Genomic DNA, 20080 nt, shown 5'->3' with positions numbered 1-20080 from the left:
ACAGGTCACAGTGGATCAGATGGTGAAGAGATACGGCCCTGAGGGAGCTGTGAAGATCACACTGAACACAATGAGGAAGATGGACCTGGGGGATCTTGCTGAGAAGTTAGAGAGTGATCACAGAGGTAATTACAGGTGTTGTTCATAGTCAGGATGTTGAGTGTTTCAAAAAAGAGTCCCAGCTTCTTTACTATTTTGTTTTATAACATATAAATGAGGATACAACATCTATGTCCCCTTTTGATAACACATCTCAGAAACGCAGGTAACACCTCTAGGAACGGTCAATATAGAGTTTGTCATTTCAACTGTTTTCTCCTCAGTCCTCCAGGCCACCCAAAAAACGTTGAAGGAAATGCCAAGTTCCACATCTCATAGTCCTCCTAGAACCCCAGGTAAGAGTGAAGGAGATGGTCCTACAGATGTAGGATCTTCATTTGATCATTCTTTTGTTGCTGAGAATTTTCTTATACGGCAAGAAATGCAAACTTGTAGTGTATTGGAGTTTTAAAAAGTTTTCTGAAGTTTGTATTTTCCACTTGAATTGACCTAACGAAAAATGTATCAACTCCTACAAAAATGTCAATTAATTATAATATACATAATAGTTCACATTTCCTGTTGCTGCAGGATTATTTTCCTGCTGAAGCAAACTGGCTCAAATGAAGATCCTACATCTGTATTTAATACAAAGACAACTTTAAACTGTGACGACCCTCCCACTCTGTCTGCCGTATTCTCTCTTTGTTCTTGTTTCCTTGTTAGGATGCCGGTGGGCGGAGTTGGGAGGGTCGTCAGCTACATGGGAAACACCTGGGCCGGGTGTGTCCCAGGATAAATGGACCTCTTCCACATTCATTAGGAAGACTCTCTCCAGGCAGATACTTTGATCTTGGTTGTGATATTTTTGAGGCCTTTTTGGGTTGTTTGCTTTGGCACTTTTCAACACTTTTCCATATTACATTTATGCATGCAAACACTCACGTACACTACTGATTACTGATTACACACACCATTGTTATTTGATTTAGTTTACTTTAATTAATAAATATATACTTTGAGTACTCCTTGTCTCCACGTGTCTCCCTTTTTGTTACGAACTTGAGCCGGTTCGTGACAAGTGGGGGCTCGTCTGGGATCTTGAACTGGTTGTGTTTGGGAGAACGTGGAGTTAATGTCCAATTCTGTAGGGTTTTTCTTTGTAAATTTTGTTAGTTTGTTTGAGTTTGATAGGCCAGTATTGGTTGCCTTTGGGTTTTGTACTGCGTTGGAGAGAGTACATTGGTTAGTTTCCAGTCCCTGCCCAGCCTGGAAACTCTTGCTCTACTCGCTGTTGGGACATCGGTCTGAGGTGAGTACAATCGGCTGTGTACCTCAGTGGGAGATTGGGTAGGGTAGTGACATTTGCTACCCGGAGCTATAGCTTTTTCCCCTGATAGGCTTAGTGACGTGTTTTGTTTTGGGATACGTGGGCATGGTTAAATGTTTGTTATTTTTGTGTGGTGTCAGTGGACTGAGCAGTTGTCTCGGGGGCACATCCGTGGCTTGGGGAAATCTACCAGCGTGCTGGGGGTTTAATTCCTTGCCAGCGGGCTACAGTGCGTAATTACCCACCGCAAATCTGCACGAAGACTAGGGTTGAGTTATTGTAGGTTTTGGGGAAGCTCCATATCCCAGCTCTTTTCTGTGGTGCTCGGTGTGATTGTATTTCTCTTGTGTCTGGTGTGCTCAGCAGAGGGGTTGAGCAAGATTATTATGATCTATATATATTTAAAAAAAATTTTCCCTGATTATGGCGTCTAATGTAGACGAGTTCATTCGCTTTCCATCAGAAGAACTGTTAGAATTATGTACTAAAGAACAGCTGTTGAAGGTTGCTGAACACTACAAGGTTGAAATTAGTGATAAACGTCTAAAAAATTATATTAGGTTAATATTGAAGGCCAATTTGATGGAGAGTGGTATTCTGGATGTTACCACTGGGGCAGCCTCTGCTGAGGACACGTTGTCTCCCCGATATGTTACAATGACCGCTCCATCGGTTAGTCATAGTAGTCTTCTTTTTGAACAGCAGAAAGAACTGCTTCTGTTACAGCTAGAGCATGAACAAAATGGACAAAAAGCTAAAATGGAGCATGAACAAGCTAAAATGGAGCATGATCGTGTAAAATATGAAAGGGAATTGGAATTTAAACAGGATATGGAGCGTGCTAAAATCAAGCTGCAACAAGAGCGACTAGAGCTGGTTAGGGAAGGAAAGCTCTCAGGGGAGAGTTTGCTCTGGGAAGGTGATCCAGAGTTTCCTAGGGGTCGTTCCTCTTTTGGTCGTAATCCAGACACATTTGATATTGTTGGGAATTTACGGTTGTTGCCCCAGTTTAATGAAAAGGACCCGGAGACATTCTTTTCATTGTTTGAGCGTGTTGCTGACGCTAGGAGTTGGCCTGATTCTGATCGCACTTTGATGTTGCAGTGTGTGCTGACTGGTAAAGCGCAAGAAGCATATTCAGCTCTTAGTGTAGCAGACAGTGTTAGTTATGAGAAGGTTAAAACGGCTGTGTTACAGAGTTATGAATTGGTCCCTGAGGCTTACCGCCAACGATTTAGAACTTTAAAAAGGGATGATCAGCAGACTCATGTTGAGTTTGCGCGAATATTATCTTCACAGTTCAATCGCTGGTGTTCCGCCTCTGCAGTTATGACTTTCCAAGGGCTGTGTGATCTGATTATGTTAGAACAATTTAAGGACACAATCCCTGATCGTATAGCGACGTACATTAACGAACGAAAAATAAAGACTGTCGCTGAAGCTGCGGTTTTGGCAGATGAATATGTGTTGACTCACACACATTTTTTTGCAGAACCCCGTATTCGGAGTGAGTGGGGGTGTTTGCAGAGATTTGGGCCTTGCTCGCCGAGATACTTCGGTTCCCGGGCAGAGTTTCATTCAACTGGGGTTGAGCCTGATACCCGTGGTAAAACTGACTTTGGTCAAGAGTGTCACTACTGTCGAGAATTAGGTCATTGGAAAAATGAATGTCCGATTCTTAGGTCTAGGGGTAAATTCAGTACAGGTGCTTATGGTAAATCGAGGCCTATAGCGTTAGCAGCGCCTGTTCCACATCAGTTCACTCCTGACGCATTGTCTCATGCCCAGAGCCATGTGAAGGGCTATATTGATCCCAGTATTTACCTTTTGTTACGGAGGGTTTTGTGTCTATGGTAGGAAGTAAGAACCTAGTGCCAGTAAAGATCCTAAGAGATACAGGTGCCTCTGAATCATTTGTGTTGGAATCTGTGTTACCCTTCTCTGCGGAGACTGATTCGGGGAATAGTGTTCTAATTAGGGGAATAGGTTTGAACACTCTGTCAGTTCCATTGCATAAACTGATGTTGGATTGTGGACTGGTGAAAGGTGAGGTTGTTGTGGGGGTGCGTCCTTCATTGCCTATTGAGGGTGTTGACGTGATCCTTGGAAATAACTTGGCTGGGGGAGCGTGTGTGGCCTATCGTGTTTCCATCTTTAGCGGTTTCTACTAAGCCTTCAATTGTAGGGATTCCTGATGAGAGTGCGCAGAATTTCCCAGAGGTGTTTTCTGCGTGTGCAGTGACGCGTTCTATGATCCCTGATGACTTGGTCACGGAACTGGCTAACGAGAATACCATAAAGAAGTCTGTTACTGTTTTCCCTGTTATCCCGTTATCCGTATCCCGCTCCGATTTAATCGAGGCGCAACGGGCTGACCCTACATTAGAAGAGTTGCGGGACCAAATTGTGCCTGTAGAACAGTTGGGAGATGTCGCACAGGGCTATTTTCTCCAAGAGGAGGTCCTGATGAGGAAGTGGATGTCTCATGGTAGTTGTTTTCTGGGGGAGGCGATTAGTCAGGTTGTGGTACCAGTTAGGCTTCGTGAGTTGGTGCTGACAACTTCTCACAACGACGTTGCTGGGCATATGGGTGTGAGAAAAACCTACAATCGCATATTACGACATTTTTTTGGCCAAGATTAAAGAGGGATGTTTCTGATTTCATCAAAACTTGTCACACCTGTCAATTAACTGGTAAACCTAATCAAGCTATTAAGCCGGTACCACTGTTCCCTATTCCTGTACTCAGTAAACCTTTTGAGTATTTGATTATTGACTGTGTTGGTCCTCTGCCTCGTTCTAGAAAGGGTAGTAATTATTTGTTGACTGTGATGTGTCAGACCACTAGGTTTCCTGTTGCCTACCCTCTCCGGTCTATCACGACTAAGGCTGTGTTAAAAGCTTTGACTCAGTTTCTCTCACTGTTTGGAATCCCTAAGGTCATTCAAAGTGATCAAGGATCTAATTTCACCTCTAATCTCTTTGGACAGGTTCTCCAACAACTCCATATTAAACACAACTTGTCTAGCGCTTATCATGCCCAAAGTCAAGGAGCACTGGAACGTTTCCATCAAACACTTAAGTCTTTGTTGAGAGCTTATTGTACTGAGATGGATAAGGATTGGGAGGAGGGGTTGCCTTGGTTACTGTTAGCTGCTAGGGAGGTTTCACAGGAGAGCACGGGTTTTAGCCCAAATGACCTAGTGTTTGGACATCGGGTGCGTGGGCTTTTATCTGTTCTCCAGGATGACTGGAAGTCTCCCGAGCCTCCTCAGTCCCTGTTATCATATGTGGGTGATTTTCGGCGACGCTTGTATGCCGCTGGTGAAATGGCTAAAGAGGAGCTATCATCTTCACAGGACAGGATGAAGAGCATATATGATCGCCGAGCTGAGCCTCATCACTTTAGTCCAGGTGATCAGGTTCTGGCTCTGCTGCCAATTGTTGGTTCTCCTTTTCAAGCCAAGTTTCAAGGTTCATATACAGTGGTGCGCCAGTACACTGAGCAAAATTATTTAGTTGCCACTCCAGAACGGAGGAAAGCACACCAACTGTGCCATGTAAATTTGTTAAAACCCTATTATGCACGTTCCTCTGAGACTGAACAGGGGGAGTCTACAGAGGACGGTAAGGCTGTTCTTTTGGCTGATATTGTTTATTCCCTGAGTTCTGGTCATGCTAGGTCTGTGCAGGAGCAGGAAGATGTTTCTGGTCCTGACGATTGCATACTGCAGGGTAGATTGAAAAATTCAGAGACACTGGAGATTGTAGATAGCCTTCTTACTCATCTACCTGTTGATGAGCGGAAAGAGAGGGTTGGTTTGATTCGGAGATTTCCAGGGTTGTTTTCGGATACACCTACACGTACAAACTTAATAGAACATGATATTGACATTGGAGATGCTGACCCCATTCGTCAACGGTTCTATAGAGTTTCTTCAGAGAAACTGCGTTGTCTGGATGCTGAGGTCAGGTACATGCTGGAGAGTAAAATAGCAGATCCTTCTTTCTCCAGTTGGGCTTCTCCCTGTATCTTGGGCAGTAAATCGGATGGAACAAATAGATTTTGTACGGACTACCGTAAGGTAAACGATGTCACTGGGCCGGATTCATTTCCTCTTCCTCGGATGGAGGACTGCGTTGGTCAAGTCGGCGCAGCTACGTTTGTGAGCAAATTTGACCTGTTAAAGGGGGTATTGGCAGGTGCCACTGATGAGTAGGGCACGTGAAATCTCTGCCTTTATTACACCTTTTGGTCTGTACTGTATTCGGTTATGAGTTTCGGACTGCGTAATGCGCCTGCCACTTTTCAGCGATTTATGAACAGGGTTGTCTCTGGTCTGGCCGGTTGCGCTGTTTATCTGGACGATGTAGTGATATATGCAGATGCTTGGGAGGAGCATCTGTCCCGTATTCAGGCCTTGTTCGGACGTCTGGCTGCGGGTCGCCTCACGATGAATTTGGCTGAATGTGAGTTTGCTCAGGCGACTGTTGTATACCTTGGAAAGGTGGTTGGGCAGGGTGACGTGCGCCCTGTTCATGAATATTGATGTGACCGACCATTGTTTGATTTTGTCATGTTCTATCCTTCCTGTTTGTCCCCTCCTAGTCTTGTGTTCTTCTTTCCTCTTAAAGGTTGCTTCCTGTGTAAAGGTTGCTGAGGTCTGGAGAGGAGGATGATGGGTGGGGCAAGTGGAGGTGTGAACATGTACAATTTGTCGGTTTGGGACGCAGGGGCTGGTACGTTGGTCCGGGGTCCTTGTTGGTCCCCGGTCTTATGGGGGGGGGGTGTGACGACCCTCCCACTCTGTCTGCCGTATTCTCTCTTTGTTCTTGTTTCCTTGTTAGGATGCCGGTGGGCGGAGTTGGGAGGGTCGTCAGCTACATGGGAAACACCTGGGCCGGGTGTGTCCCAGGATAAATGGACCTCTTCCACATTCATTAGGAAGACTCTCTCCAGGCAGATACTTTGATCTTGGTTGTGATATTTTTGAGGCCTTTTTGGGTTGTTTGCTTTGGCACTTTTCAACACTTTTCCATATTACATTTATGCATGCAAACACTCACGTACACTACTGATTACTGATTACACACACCATTGTTATTTGATTTAGTTTACTTTAATTAATAAATATATACTTTGAGTACTCCTTGTCTCCACGTGTCTCCCTTTTGTTACGAACTTGAGCCGGTTCGTGACAAAACCAATAACTAACAAAATTAGATATATACACTATTTCTGTGCAGATTCTCCTCTTCTCCTGGAACCCAATGATCCCATTGTTGGACAGGCCTTCACCTTGCCATCAGCGACTGATGGGACAATGGAAGAAGAGAGCCAGGACTGTGTCAGAGTGCATCTGTCTGACAGCTTACCTGAGGCCATGGACGAGTTAAACATGACAGAATGTAGAGTAGTGGACCAGAGCCTGTGTACTACTGACCCTCGCATGGTAAGACCCTCACTAGAAAGAAAGAAAGAAAGAAAGAAAGAAAGAAAGAAAGAAAGAAAGAAAGAAAGAAAGAAAGAAAGAAAGAAAGAAAGAAAGAAAGAAAGAAAGAAAGAAAGAAAGAAAGAAAGAAAGAAAGAAAGAAAGAAAGAAAGACAAGTTGAATATGTTTCTATTAAACTACTCTTCAAACCCTTTAAAATCTATTGTTTTTACATTTTAGAGGTCTCCTGAAAACTTTGAACCAGAAATCTACGATCATGAGGGCAATGGAGCATACAGGTAACTCAGTATTATTTTACTTGTTTTCTCATGAATAGTTTGTAAGGACAATGCCTCATTTTTCAAATCATATTCAGGGAATGTAATTAAAATGTCATTCTTCACCATTGTTTGTTCTACAGGTTCCAGTGCCCCAGTGCAGGTCTGTTCCAGTGCAGTATAACAGGCCTGGTGTTTAGGATGGAGGGAGAGGGAGAGGTGCTCTATAGGACAGTCCCCTGGAACAGGAGGCTTCTAGCCCAGAGAGGCAAGAGACCTGCAGGACCCCTGTTCAACATCGACTGCCCTCAGAAGTCTGTCTGCCAACTACACCTCCCACACTGTCAGATTCATTCTGGTGAGTATTTTCATGAATGCCCTAAACGAGATTGTAAATTAATTTGTTCATTGCCTCATTTGTCATTGCTATTGTAGTATATCAGAGAAAGCACAATGTTCTCTTTTGGGAGATTCTCAATTGGAAAAAGTCTGCCTAAAAATAGTAGTAATAATAAGAATAGTAGTAATAATAATAATAGTAGTAATAATAGTAATAGTCGTCATAGTAATAATAATAATATTAGTAATATATGGCCATTTAGCAGACTTACAGTCATGCGTGGATATTATCCTCGACTCCTCAATCCTCCTTTCCTCCAAAAACCCAAAAGTGACCATATGTAGGAGAGTGTCAACTTGTTAAAAGGTGAACGGAGATAATGATCATAGTAATAATAATCATAGTAATAATAGTAGTAATAATATTGATAATAGTAATAATAGTATTAATAATATGGAGAACGGAAGATGCTCAGGTCTATCCTCCCGCGGAATCAGCCCTTTGAAACAGCTGTTGTTTTCTCATAAGAGAGAAGCATGCCTATCTTATAAAAACAATACTTCTCCTTTTATCTATAAAACGTCTAGCACAACTAACTACATTTCTTTTTACCACTTTACACATGTAATCTGGGATTCCACCCCTGTAAATGTCATTTGCCTGATAACGCGCTAGTGGAGAAGGAGAGTCTCGTTTCATACAAGCGCATTTGTTTCCACATTCCCTCTCTTAACCTCCTCTAACCTTTGACCTTTTTCCAAAGGAGACGAGGAGAGTATGCGAGGAATTTAGGAAATCCAATTGATATTCTGTTTCTTTCCTAGAGGGTGGATGTGACTTCCTGTCTGTAGCCCATGTGACTGATGATGACAAAGTGGAGTTTATCCATCCTCTTGAGATAACAGATACACATGTCATAATAAACATCACTGGATTCTCTGCTTATGGTGATGTCACGGATGATGATGCTCCCATCTCCCCTATCCACGGGCTTGTGTTGTTATTCCACCAACTGTTTGTCCCTGAAGAGAGGTCCATCCTGAATGTGTTGTTGCTTCCCAGAAATGTTGTGATCAGGGAGGTAAGCATAACTAAGATTTCAAACCCCACTTCTATCTGGCTAGAATTCCATCAAGCTGGCAGTGTCAAACACACAACATAGAAAAATAACATTTTCTCTGTGCCACAAGAATGCATGTTAATATAGTTGTTGACACCAAACCAGAATCAAATAATTCTGACAAAGTACTTGATGGGTGCTTGATTTAGCTTGGAGTTTGCACAACGTGTATTTTATTGAAGCACAATTTATCTGTCCATTGTTGATTCCCAAGGTGCAGGATGTGAGGAAGACAAGGAATGGATACAAAGAGACCTTGATTGAAACAACTCCTCACTGCAATCTAACCCCGAACAAAACATATATCCTCTCCACAAATATTACACATGGATACAGGATCAACCCAACAGTAATATCTATAAGCCATAAAGAGATTCCAACTTTAGATATTTATTTAGCTGTGACCTCAGTATATTCACATTACATGTAAGATCGTAGATACTGACTCTTGCTTTTTGTGTTCCAGACAGCAGAATTTGTGGTTTTCCAGTCCGATGAAAACTACTTCCCCACATTTCAGTTGTTCTTAGAAGCTGTTGTTAAAGAGTTTGATCTTCTTCTGAAAGAAAAGGGCAGTACTGAAAATGTATGGAACAGACTTGTCTGGTTGCCAAGTAACAGACATTCAGAGCTCAAATCCAATCAAATGAAGTCAGACCCGTAGTACTATTACATGTTTTTAGTTCTCTTACAGCGTTATTGTTATTGAACTATGATGTCATTATATCATATGATTATGGTTGGTTATAATGAATATACCTTTTATCAGATAGTAAAACACCTTCTCTTTTCATCCTCAGCCTCACCAACAGAACTCACCTCTACAGGTACTGTTGACCTTCCACTGACATTCACCATCATTATAAACCTCTCAATAACAAACTAGAGATGCATCACCATTATAAACCTCTCAATAACAAACTAGAGATTCATCACCATTATAAACCTCTCAATAACAAACTAGAGATTAATCACCATTATAAAAGTCTCAATAACAAACTAGAGATTCATCACCATTATAAACCTCTCAATAACAAACTAGAGATTCATCACCATTATAAAAGTCTCAATAACAAACTAGAGATTCATCACCATTATAAACCTCTCAATAACAAACTAGAGATTCATCACCATTATAAACCTCTCAATAACAAACTAGAGATTCATCACCATTATAAACCTCTCAATAACAAACTAGAGATTCATCACCATTATAAACCTCTCAATAACAAACTAGAGATTCATCACCATTATAAACCTCTCAATAACAAACTAGAGATTCATCACCATTATAAACCTCTCAATAACAAACTAGAGAAAGTTAATCTTATCATCCTAGATAGGATTTTAATACATCATTTCCCCCTCCCAGTTTCAGCTGTTTCCCTTGCAGCCCCTCCTGCCAACCCCTCTACCCTCCCTGGTAGAGCCTTCATCAGAAATCACAGGATGGCTCTAAAGACTCGCCTGGGACACTTGCAGCCCATATGCCTGCGTCTCCAGGATCGTGGGGTTCTGATTGATGAGGAGAGGGAGGAGGTGGTCAGCAAATCCACCAAGACCCTACAGAACCAAGCCCTGCTGGACATGGTGGTGAGGAAGGGGGCTCACGCCCAGGAACACATCTACCAGGTCCTGAAGGAAGTAGATCCCTACCTGGTCGAAGACCTGGAAGAGCAGACAGTCTGAGACAGGTGCCATGGATACCACCTCACAACCTTTAGAAGATATCAAAACATTTATCATAGACAGAGAGCAGTACTTTGAGGAGGAGCCATCCTGACCAGAGGTGGTTGGTGTGTAACGTGATTGGACCCCATTCTCACCAGCACTCCCATCAGTCTGTAGTTTCCTATACAAGCCCCAGGTCTCAGGCAAGGTGACATCACTGTGAGGCTACTGTCTACCAGACAACCTACCTGTGTTACTCTGGTACACTGGCTGCAGACTACAAGATCAGGGACTCTATTCTTTATAGTCTCCCAATATAAAGGAGGAATATTTTTATATATCTGTACATTGAAGAATTATCTGGAACATGTTGAATGTTTAATCATCCTGGACAGGTCTCAGGCAACAACATGTGAGACTTAACATCTAGCAGACAACTGACTGGACAGCTGCACTGGCTGAACACAATATCAACATATATCTCTGTTTAGATATAGTGTATATGTTTATATAATGGTATCTTTAAGAGCATCTTTTAAATTGTAATGTCATTATGTTCCAACAAAAGGGACTAGTGGGCTCCTTTTATGATAGATAAAGAGAAATAGACTCTCACTCTTATAGGAAATAGAAATAGACTCTCACTCTTATAGGAAGTAGAAATAGACTCTCACTCTTATAGGAAGTAGAAATAGACTCTCACTCTTATAGGAAATATAAATAGACTCTCACTCTTATAGGAAATATAAATAGACTCTCACTCTTATAGGAAATATAAATATACTCTCACTCTTATAGGAAATAGAAATAGACTCTCACTCTTACAGGAAGTAGAAATAGACTCTCACTCTTATAGGAAAGAGAAATAGACTCTCACTCTTATAGGAAAGAGAAATAGACTCTCACTCTTATAGGAAATAGAAATAGACTCTCACTCTTATAGGAAATATAAATATACTCTCACTCTTACAGGAAGTAGAAATAGAATCTCACTCTTATAGGAAAGAGAAATAGACTCTCACTCTTATAGGAAAGAGAAATAGACTCTCACTCTTATAGGAAGTAGAAATAGACTCTCACTCTTATAGGAAATAGAAATAGACTCTCACTCTTATAGGAAAGAGAAATAGACTCTCACTCTTATAGGAAATAGAAATAGACTCTCACTCTTATAGGAAGTAGAAATAGACTCTCACTCTTATAGGAAAGAGAAATAGACTCTCACTCTTATAGGAAAGAGAAATAGACTCTCACTCTTATAGGAAATAGAAATAGACTCTCACTCTTATAGGAAATAGAAATAGACTCACTCTTATAGGAAATAGAAATAGACTCACTCTTATAGGAAAGAGAAATAGGCAAAAATGTAGCTCTTGAGATTAAATATATCCTTTTTTTTCTACCATATCGACATTAATCAGACTGAATCTCAGGGACTCATTTCACTCTCAGGGAAATATGGTATATTTTGTAGTGTAGAAATATCTGGGATAGTGTTTTGTAATTGCATTAATCTATTTAATCTCTCTGTCTCAATTCAATTCAATTGAGATTACAAATATACAGTGCATTTGGAAAGTATTCAGACCCCTTGACTTTTTCCACATTTTGTGACATTACAGCCTTATTCTAAAATGGATTAAATAAAAACATTTCCTCATCAATCTACACACAATATCCCATAATGACAAAGCGAAAACAGGTTTTTAGAAATGTTTGCAAATGTATTAAAAAAAAAAAAAAATACCTTATTTACGTATTCAGACCCTTTGCTATAAGACTCGAAATTGAGCTCAGGTGCAACCTGTTTCCATTGATTTTCCTTGAGATGTTTTTACAACTTGATTGGAGTCCACCTGTGGTCAATTCTATTGATTGGACACGATATGGAAAGGCACACACCTGTCTAAATAAGGTCCCACAGTTGACAGTGCATGTGAGAGCAAGAACCAAGCCATGAGGTCGAAGGAATTGTCCGTAGAGCTCCAAGACAGGATTTTGTCGAGGCACAGGGAAGAAAAACGTTTCTGCAGCATTGAAGGTCCCCAAGAACACAGTGGCCTCCATCATTCTTAAATGGAAGAAGTTTGGAACTACCAAGACTCTTCCTAGAGCTGGCCACACTGAGCAATCGGGGGAGAATGGCCTTGGTCATGGAGGTGACACTCCCCATCCAACCTGACAGAGCTTGTGAGGATCTGCAGAGAAAAATGGGAGAAACTCCCCAAATACAGGTGTCCCAAGCTTGTAGCGTCATACCCAAGAAGACTCAAGGCTGTAATCGCTGACAAAGGTGCTTCAACAAAGTACTGAATAAAGGGTCTGAATTCTTATGTAAATTTGATATATATATATATATATATATATATATATATATATATATATATATATATATACACTGCTCAAAAAAATTAAGGAACACTAAAATAACACATCCTAGATCTGAATGAATGAAATAATCTTATTAAATACTTTTTTCTTTACATAGTTGAATGTGCTGACAACAAAATCACACAAAAATTATCAATGGAAATCAAATTTATCATCCCATGGAGGTCTGGATTTGGAGTCACCCTCAAAATTAAAGTGGAAAACCACACTACAGGCTGATCCAACTTTGATGTAATGTCCTTAAAACAAGTCAAAATGAGGCTCAGTAATGTGTGTGGCCTCCACGTGCCTGTATGACCTCCCTACAACGCCTGGGCATGCTCCTGATGAGGTGGCGGATGGTCTCCTGAGGGATCTCCTCCCAGACCTGGACTAAAGCATCCGCCAACTCCTGGACAGTCTGTGGTGCAACGTGGCGTTGGTGGATGGAGCAAGACATGATGTCCCAGATGTGCTCAATTGGATTCAGGTCTGGGGAACGGGCGGGCCAGTCCATAGCATCAATGCCTTCCTCTTGCAGGAACTGCTGACATACTCCAGCCACATGAGGTCTAGCATTGTCTTGCATTAGGAGGAACCCAGGGCCAACCGCACCAGCATATGGTCTCACAAGGGGTCTGAGGATCTCATCTCGGTACCTAATGGCAGTCAGGCTACCTCTGGCGAGCACATGGAGGGCTGTGCGGCCCCCCCAAAGAAATGCCACCCCACACCATGACTGACCCACCGCCAAACCGGTCATGCTGGAGGATGTTGCAGGCAGCAGAACGTTCTCCACGGCGTCTCCAGACTCTGTCACGTCTGTCACGTGCTCAGTGTGAACCTGCTTTCATCTGTGAAGAGCACAGGGCGCCAGTGGCGAATTTGCCAATCTTGGTGTTCTCTGGCAAATGCCAAACGTCCTGCACGGTGTTGGACTGTAGGCACAACCCCCACCTGTGGACGTCGGGCCCTCGTACCACCCTCATGGAGTCTGTTTCTGACCGTTTGAGCAGACACATGCACATTTGTGGCCTGCTGGAGGTCATTTTGCAGGGCTCTGGCAGTGCTCTTCCTGCTCCTCCTTGCACAAAGGCGGAGGTAGCAGTCCTGCTGCTGGGTTGTTGCCCTCCTACGGCCTCCTCCACGTCTCGTGATGTACTGGCCTGTCTCCTGGTAGCCCCTCCATGCTCTGGACACTACGCTGACAGACACAGCAAACCTTCTTGCCACAGCTCGCATTGATGTGCCATCCTGGATGAGCTGCACTACCTGAGCCACATGTGTGGGTTGTAGACTCCGTCTCATGCTACCACTAGAGTGAAAGCACCGCCAGCATTCAAAAGTGACCAAAACATCAGCCAGGAAGCATAGGAACTGAGAAGTGGTCTGTGGTCACCACCTGCAGAACCACTCCTTTATTAGGGGTGTCTTGCTAATTGCCTATAATTTCCACCTGTTGTCTATTCCATTTGCACAACAGCATGTGACATTTTTTGTCAATCAGTGTTGCTTCCTAAGTGGACAGTTTGATTTCACAGAAGTGTGATTGACTTGGAGTTACATTGTGTTGTTTAAGTGTTCCCATTATTTTTTTGAGCAGTGTGTATATATATATATATATATATATATATATATATATATATATATATATATATATATATATATATATATATATTATACATATACAGTGGGGAGAACAAGTATTTGATACACTGCCGATTTTGCAGGTTTTCCTACTTACAAAGCATGTAGAGGTCTGTAATGTTTATCAAAGGTACACTTCAACTGTGAGAGACGGAATCTAAAACAAAAATCCAGAAAATCACATTGTATGATTTTTAAATAATTAATTTGCATTTTATTGCATGACATAAGTATTTGATCACCTACCAACCAGTAAGAATTCCGGCTCTCACAGACCTGTTAGTTTTTCTTTAAGAAGCCCTCCTGTCCTCCACTCATTACCTGTATTAACTGCACCTGTTTGAACTCGTTATCTGTATAAAAGACACCTGTCCACACACTCAATCAAACAGACTCCAACCTCTCCACAATGGCCAAGACCAGAGAGCTGTGTAAGGACATCAGGGATACAATTGTAGACCTGCACAAGGCTGGGATGGGCTACAGGACAATAGGCAAGCAGCTTGGTGAGAAGGCAACAACTGTTGGCGCAATTATTAGAAAATGGAAGTAGTTCAAGATGACGGTCAATCACCCTCGGTCTGGGGCTCCATGCAAGATCTCACCTCGTGGGGCATCAATGATCATGAGGAAGGTGAGGGATCAGCCCAGAACTACACGGCAGGACCTGGTCAATGACCTGAAGAGAGCTGAACCACTGTCTCAAAGAAAACCATTAGTAACACACTACGCCGTCATGGATTAAAATCCTGCAGCGCACGCAAGGTCCCCCTGCTCAAGCCAGCGCATGTCCAGGCCCGTCTGAAGTTTGCCAATGACCATCTGGATGATCCAGAGGAGGAATGGAAGAAGGTTATGTGGTCTGATGAGAAAAAATTTGAGCTTTTTGGTCTAAACTCCACCCGCCGTGTTTGGAGGAAGAAGAAGGATGAGTACAACCCCAAGAACACCATCCCAACCGTGAAGCATGGAGGTGGAAACATCATTCTTTGGGGATGCTTTTCTGCAAAGGGGGACAGGATGACTGCACCGTATTGAGGGAGGATGGATGGGGCCATGTATCGCAAGATCTTGGCCAACAACGTCCTTCCCTCAGTAAGAGCATTGAAGATGGGTCGTGGCTGGGTCTTCCAGCATGACAACGACCCGAAATACACAGCCAGGGCAACTAAGGAGTGGTTCCGTAAGAAGCATCTCAAGGTCCTGGAGTGGCCTAGCCAGTCTCCAGACCTGAACCCAATAGAAAATCTTTGGAGGGAGCTGAAAGTCTGTATTGCCCAGCGACAGCCCCCGAAACCTGAAGGATCTGGAGAAGGTCTGTATGGAGGAGTGGGCCAAAATCCCTGCTGCAGTGTGTGCAAACCTGGTCAAGACCTACAGGAAACGTATGATCTCTGTAATTGCAAACAAAGGTTTCTGTACCAAATATTAAGTTCTGCTTTTCTGATGTATCAAATACTTATGTCATGCAATAAAATGCAAATTAATTACTTAAAAATCATACAATGTGATTTTCTGGATTTTTGTTTTAGATTCCGTCTCTCACAGTTGAAGTGTACCTATGATAAAAATGACAGACCTCTACATGCGTTGTAAGTAGGAAAACCTGCAAAATCGGCAGTGTATCATATACTTGTTCTCCCCACTGTATATATATATATATATATATACAGTGGGGAGAACAAGTATTTGATACACTGCCAATTTTGCAGGTTTTCCTACTTACAAAGCATGTAGAGGTCTGTCATTTTGAAATATATATATATACAGTGGGGGAAAAAAGTATTTAGTCAGCCACCAATTGTGCAAGTTCTCCCACTTAAAAAGATGAGAGAGGCCTGTAATTTTCATCATAGGTACACGTCAACTATGACAGACAAAATGAGAAAAAAAAATCCAGAAAATCACATTGTAGGATTTTTAATGAATTTATTTGCAAATTATGGTGGAAAATAAGTATTTGGTCAATAACAAAAGTTTCTCAATACTTTGTTATATACCCTTTGTTGGCAATGACACAGGTCAAACGTTTTCTGTAAGTCTTCACAAGGTTTTCACACACTGTTGCTGGTATTTTGGCCCATTCCTCCATGCAGATCTCCTCTAGAGCAGTGATGTTTTGGGGCTGTCACTGGGCAACACGGACTTTCAACTCCCTCCAAAGATTTTCTATGGGGTTGAGATCTGGAGACTGGCTAGGCCACTCCAGGACCTTGAAATGCTTCTTACGAAGCCACTCCTTCGTTGCCCGGGCGGTGTGTTTGGGATCATTGTCATGCTGAAAGACCCAGCCACGTTTCATCTTCAATGCCCTTGCTGATGGAAGGAGGTTTTCACGCAAAATCTCACGATACATGGCCCCATTCATTCTTTCCTTTACACGGATCAGTCGTCCTGGTCCCTTTGCAGAAAAACAGCCCCAAAGCATGATGTTTCCACCCCCATGCTTCACAGTAGGTATGGTGTTCTTTGGATGCAACTCAGCATTCTTTGTCCTCCAAACACAACGAGTTGAGTTTTTACCAAAAAGTTCTATTTTGGTTTCATCTGACCATATGACATTCTCCCAATCCTCTTCTGGATCATCCAAATGCACTCTAGCAAACTTCAGATGGGCCTGGACATGTACTGGCTTAAGCAGGGGGACACGTCTGGCACTGCAGGATTTGAGTCCCCTGGCGGCGTAGTGTGTTACTGATGGTAGGCTTTGTTACTTTGGTCCCAGCTCTCTGCAGGTCATTCACTAGGTCCCCGTGTGGTTCTGGGATTTTTGCTCACCGTTCTTGTGATCATTTTGACCCCACGGGGTGAGATCTTGCGTGGAGCCCCAGATCGAGGGGAGATTATCAGTGGTCTTGTATGTCTTCCATTTCCTAATAATTGCTCCCACAGTTGATTTCTTCAAACCAAGCTGCTTACCTATTGCAGATTCAGTCTTCCCAGCCTGGTGCAGGTCTACAATTTTGTTTCTGGTGTCCTTTGACAGCTCTTTGGTCTTAGCCATAGTGGAGTTTGGAGTGTGACTGTTTGAGGTTGTGGACAGGTGTCTTTTATACTGATAACAAGTTCAAACAGGTGCCATTAATACAGGTAACGAGTGGAGGACAGAGGAGCCTCTTAAAGAAGAAGTTACAGGTCTGTGAGAGCCAGAAATCTTGCTTGTTTGTAGGTGACCAAATACTTATTTTCCACCATAATTTGCAAATAAATTCATTAAAAATCCTACAATGTGATTTTCTGGAGAAAAAAAATCTCAATTTGTCTGTCATAGTTGACGTGTACCTATGATGAAAATTACAGGCCTCTCTCATCTTTTTAAGTGGGAGAACTTGCACAATTGGTGGCTGACTAAATACTTTTTTCCCCACTGTGTGTATATATATATATATATATATATATATATATATATATATATATATATTATTTAAATATACATTGCAAACATTTCTAAAAACCTGTTTTTGCTTTGTCATTATTGGGTATTGTTTGTAGATTGATGAGGAAAAAATACTATTTAATACATTTTTTAATAAGGCTGAAACATAACAAAATGTGGAAAAAGTCAAGGGGTCTGAATACTAATATCTATAACGTTTCGGCCATATTGGAATCAGCAGTAGGGGGAAGCAGCACCACTGGCCTCCCCACCACCTTTGTTATTGTTTTTGTTGCCTAGCTGCGGAGCGTCGTGCAACATGGTAAAAATAATTGCAGTTCATATTGTGCTCTTCTATCGTGTGCAATGATGTCTGAGGGGAAAACAGTGTGGTTGTTCCCAATAACTTCTTTGTTGTTGTAATATCTCGAACGGACATGGCTGTTTCACCATTAACGATTCCAGCTTTAATCAGACTGAATGACAGGCACTCATTTCACTCTCAGGGAAATATGTATATTTTGCAGTGTATAACAGGGTCCTGGTCAATTCAGAATTTAATTGAGAATGGCTCATAAATCCAATTCAATTATTGAATTGTAATTGAAGTAATAAGTAGGATACAGAATTGCAATTTTAATGAAAGGAAATAGAGTTGAAGTCAGTGGAATTAAATTAAATTAAAATGCCTCTTCTGTTCTATAGTTGTAGTCTATACAAATATACATATTGTAAATTAAATATCAAACATGTTGTAATAAACATGCATATAAAATATTGATGAAACAATTGATTTTCAGGACAAACTATTGAAATGAATGATCAAGGAAAACACAACTTGTAGTTATTATATTTCATTAATCACTTAAATGTTGTTCAATATGGGGGGGAAATACTACATTTCCCACAATGCATTAGTTTAACCCTCAAGTTAACCCTGAAGCCTTCAAAAAGAAGACAAACAAATGAAATGGTTGGTGGAAATATAATGGTATATTCTAAGCACTAAGGTTAATAGAGTATATGAACATTGTTTCCAGAGAAAAGTTATATATTCTTTGGTATCTGGAAGTGTGACCTGTCAGATTCAATGAAACTCTCATGTTCTATGACTGAGTGAAATTTATTTGAATTGCACTGAATTAAATTATACTTCCTGTCACGGAAATTCAAATTCTACATCCTGTGGGGTGTGGCCAATTGAATTTGAATTTCAACTCATGAGTTGAATGGGAGTCAATTCCCAAATTCTGAATTGAGCAAAACCCTGGTGTATATAATATCTTATAGTGTTTTTCAATTACATGAATCTATACCGAACAAACATTTATATTAGGAAATCAGTCAATTGAAATAAATTCATTAGGCCCTAATCTATGGATTTCACGATTGGGCAGGGGCACAGCCATGGGTGGGCTTGGGAGGGCATAGGCCCACCTACTGGGGGAGCCAGGCCCAGCCAATCAGAATTAGTTTTTCCCCACAAAGGGGCTTTATTACAGACAGAAATACTCCTCCGTTTCCTCAGCTGTCCGGGTGGCTGGTCTCAGACGATCCCGCTGGTGAAGAAGCCGGATGTGGAGGTCCTGGGCTGGTGAGGTTACACGTGGTCTGCGGTTGTGAGGCCAGTTAGACATACTGCCAAATTCTTGAGAGAAATAAGCTTTTTGTGCATATGGAACATTTTTGGGATCTTTTGTTTCAGCTCATGAAACATTGGACCGACCCTTGACCTGTCTGATGATAATATGACAACATGTATGAATTGACCTGTCTGAGGATAATATGATAACATGTGTGAATTGACCTGTCTTATGATAATATGATACCATGTGTCAATTGCATCTTGAGTATACTCTACTGTATTCATTTCCATCTAACATGTATTACATGTTTTAGGCTGACTCTCTCTGTCTGTCTCTCTCTCTCTCTCTCTGTCTCTCTGTCTCTCTCTCTCTCTCTCTCTCTCTCTCTCTTTCTCACTCTCTCTCATTTCTCCCTCACAGCACCACATGCCCATGGCTCCACTTCTTCCTCCACCTCCACCTCTTCCCAATCATCACACATTAAAGTGTAATTTCCTGCTGAACCACCTGGATGCCCTAGAGACAAGGATAAGTGTCCTACATAGGTTTCCCTGGTTTTCCCGGTATCAGGAGAGAATACGCAGGAAATCCGGAATCACCTGGAAAACCAGGCAATTTAATAAACGTTCCCGGGAATTTTGCAACCCTACTCCTAAGATGAATAAATACAAATACAACCTGTGATTCAACTGGAAACATAAAGAACAAGACAATATCAAAGATGTTGTATCGACTTTATTGCTGGATAAGAATGTCTTCTCTCTCACACCTATTTTGGTTTGGTGTCAGTTTGTCCACTAGAGGGCGACGCACTACTAGAGACCAATAGGGAGGATTCTCCATGGGATGGGATGGGCTGCTGAAAACCAGGAAACTGGAGCGCTCTACTA

At 41.8% G+C, this 20080-nt stretch overlaps 2 protein-coding genes across 2 annotated transcripts in view; both read left to right on the top strand.

Annotated features, from left to right (window-relative positions):
* LOC121532579 overlaps positions 1-20080 on the top strand; it is a 148598-nt gene that overhangs the window by 105545 nt on the left and 22973 nt on the right. The gene's annotated exons all lie outside the window — the stretch shown is intronic.
* Positions 20-9000, top strand: LOC121557002. Its single transcript, XM_045213672.1, has 7 exons — positions 20-125; positions 324-395; positions 6617-6822; positions 7043-7101; positions 7224-7438; positions 8245-8501; positions 8755-9000. Exons 1-7 carry the CDS (start codon positions 20-22, stop codon positions 8968-8970), a joined length of 1131 nt encoding a protein of 376 aa, XP_045069607.1. The 3' UTR covers positions 8971-9000.

The sequence above is a fragment of the Coregonus clupeaformis genome, unplaced genomic scaffold (genome assembly GCF_020615455.1).
Source record: "Coregonus clupeaformis isolate EN_2021a unplaced genomic scaffold, ASM2061545v1 scaf0138, whole genome shotgun sequence".
NCBI classification, from domain to species: domain Eukaryota; kingdom Metazoa; phylum Chordata; class Actinopteri; order Salmoniformes; family Salmonidae; genus Coregonus; species Coregonus clupeaformis.
This window is presented reverse-complemented; position numbering and strand designations above follow the sequence as displayed.

Bases quoted from the DNA above. Each gene is read 5' to 3' on its own strand.
- LOC121557002 (XM_045213672.1), top strand. From the start codon at position 20: ATGGTGAAGAGATACGGCCCTGAGGGAGCTGTGAAGATCACACTGAAC. The intron at 126-323 runs GTAATTACAGGT...TTTTCTCCTCAG, and splicing joins GTTAGAGAGTGATCACAGAG to TCCTCCAGGCCACCCAAAAA. The intron at 396-6,616 runs GTAAGAGTGAAG...ATTTCTGTGCAG, and splicing joins TAGTCCTCCTAGAACCCCAG to ATTCTCCTCTTCTCCTGGAA.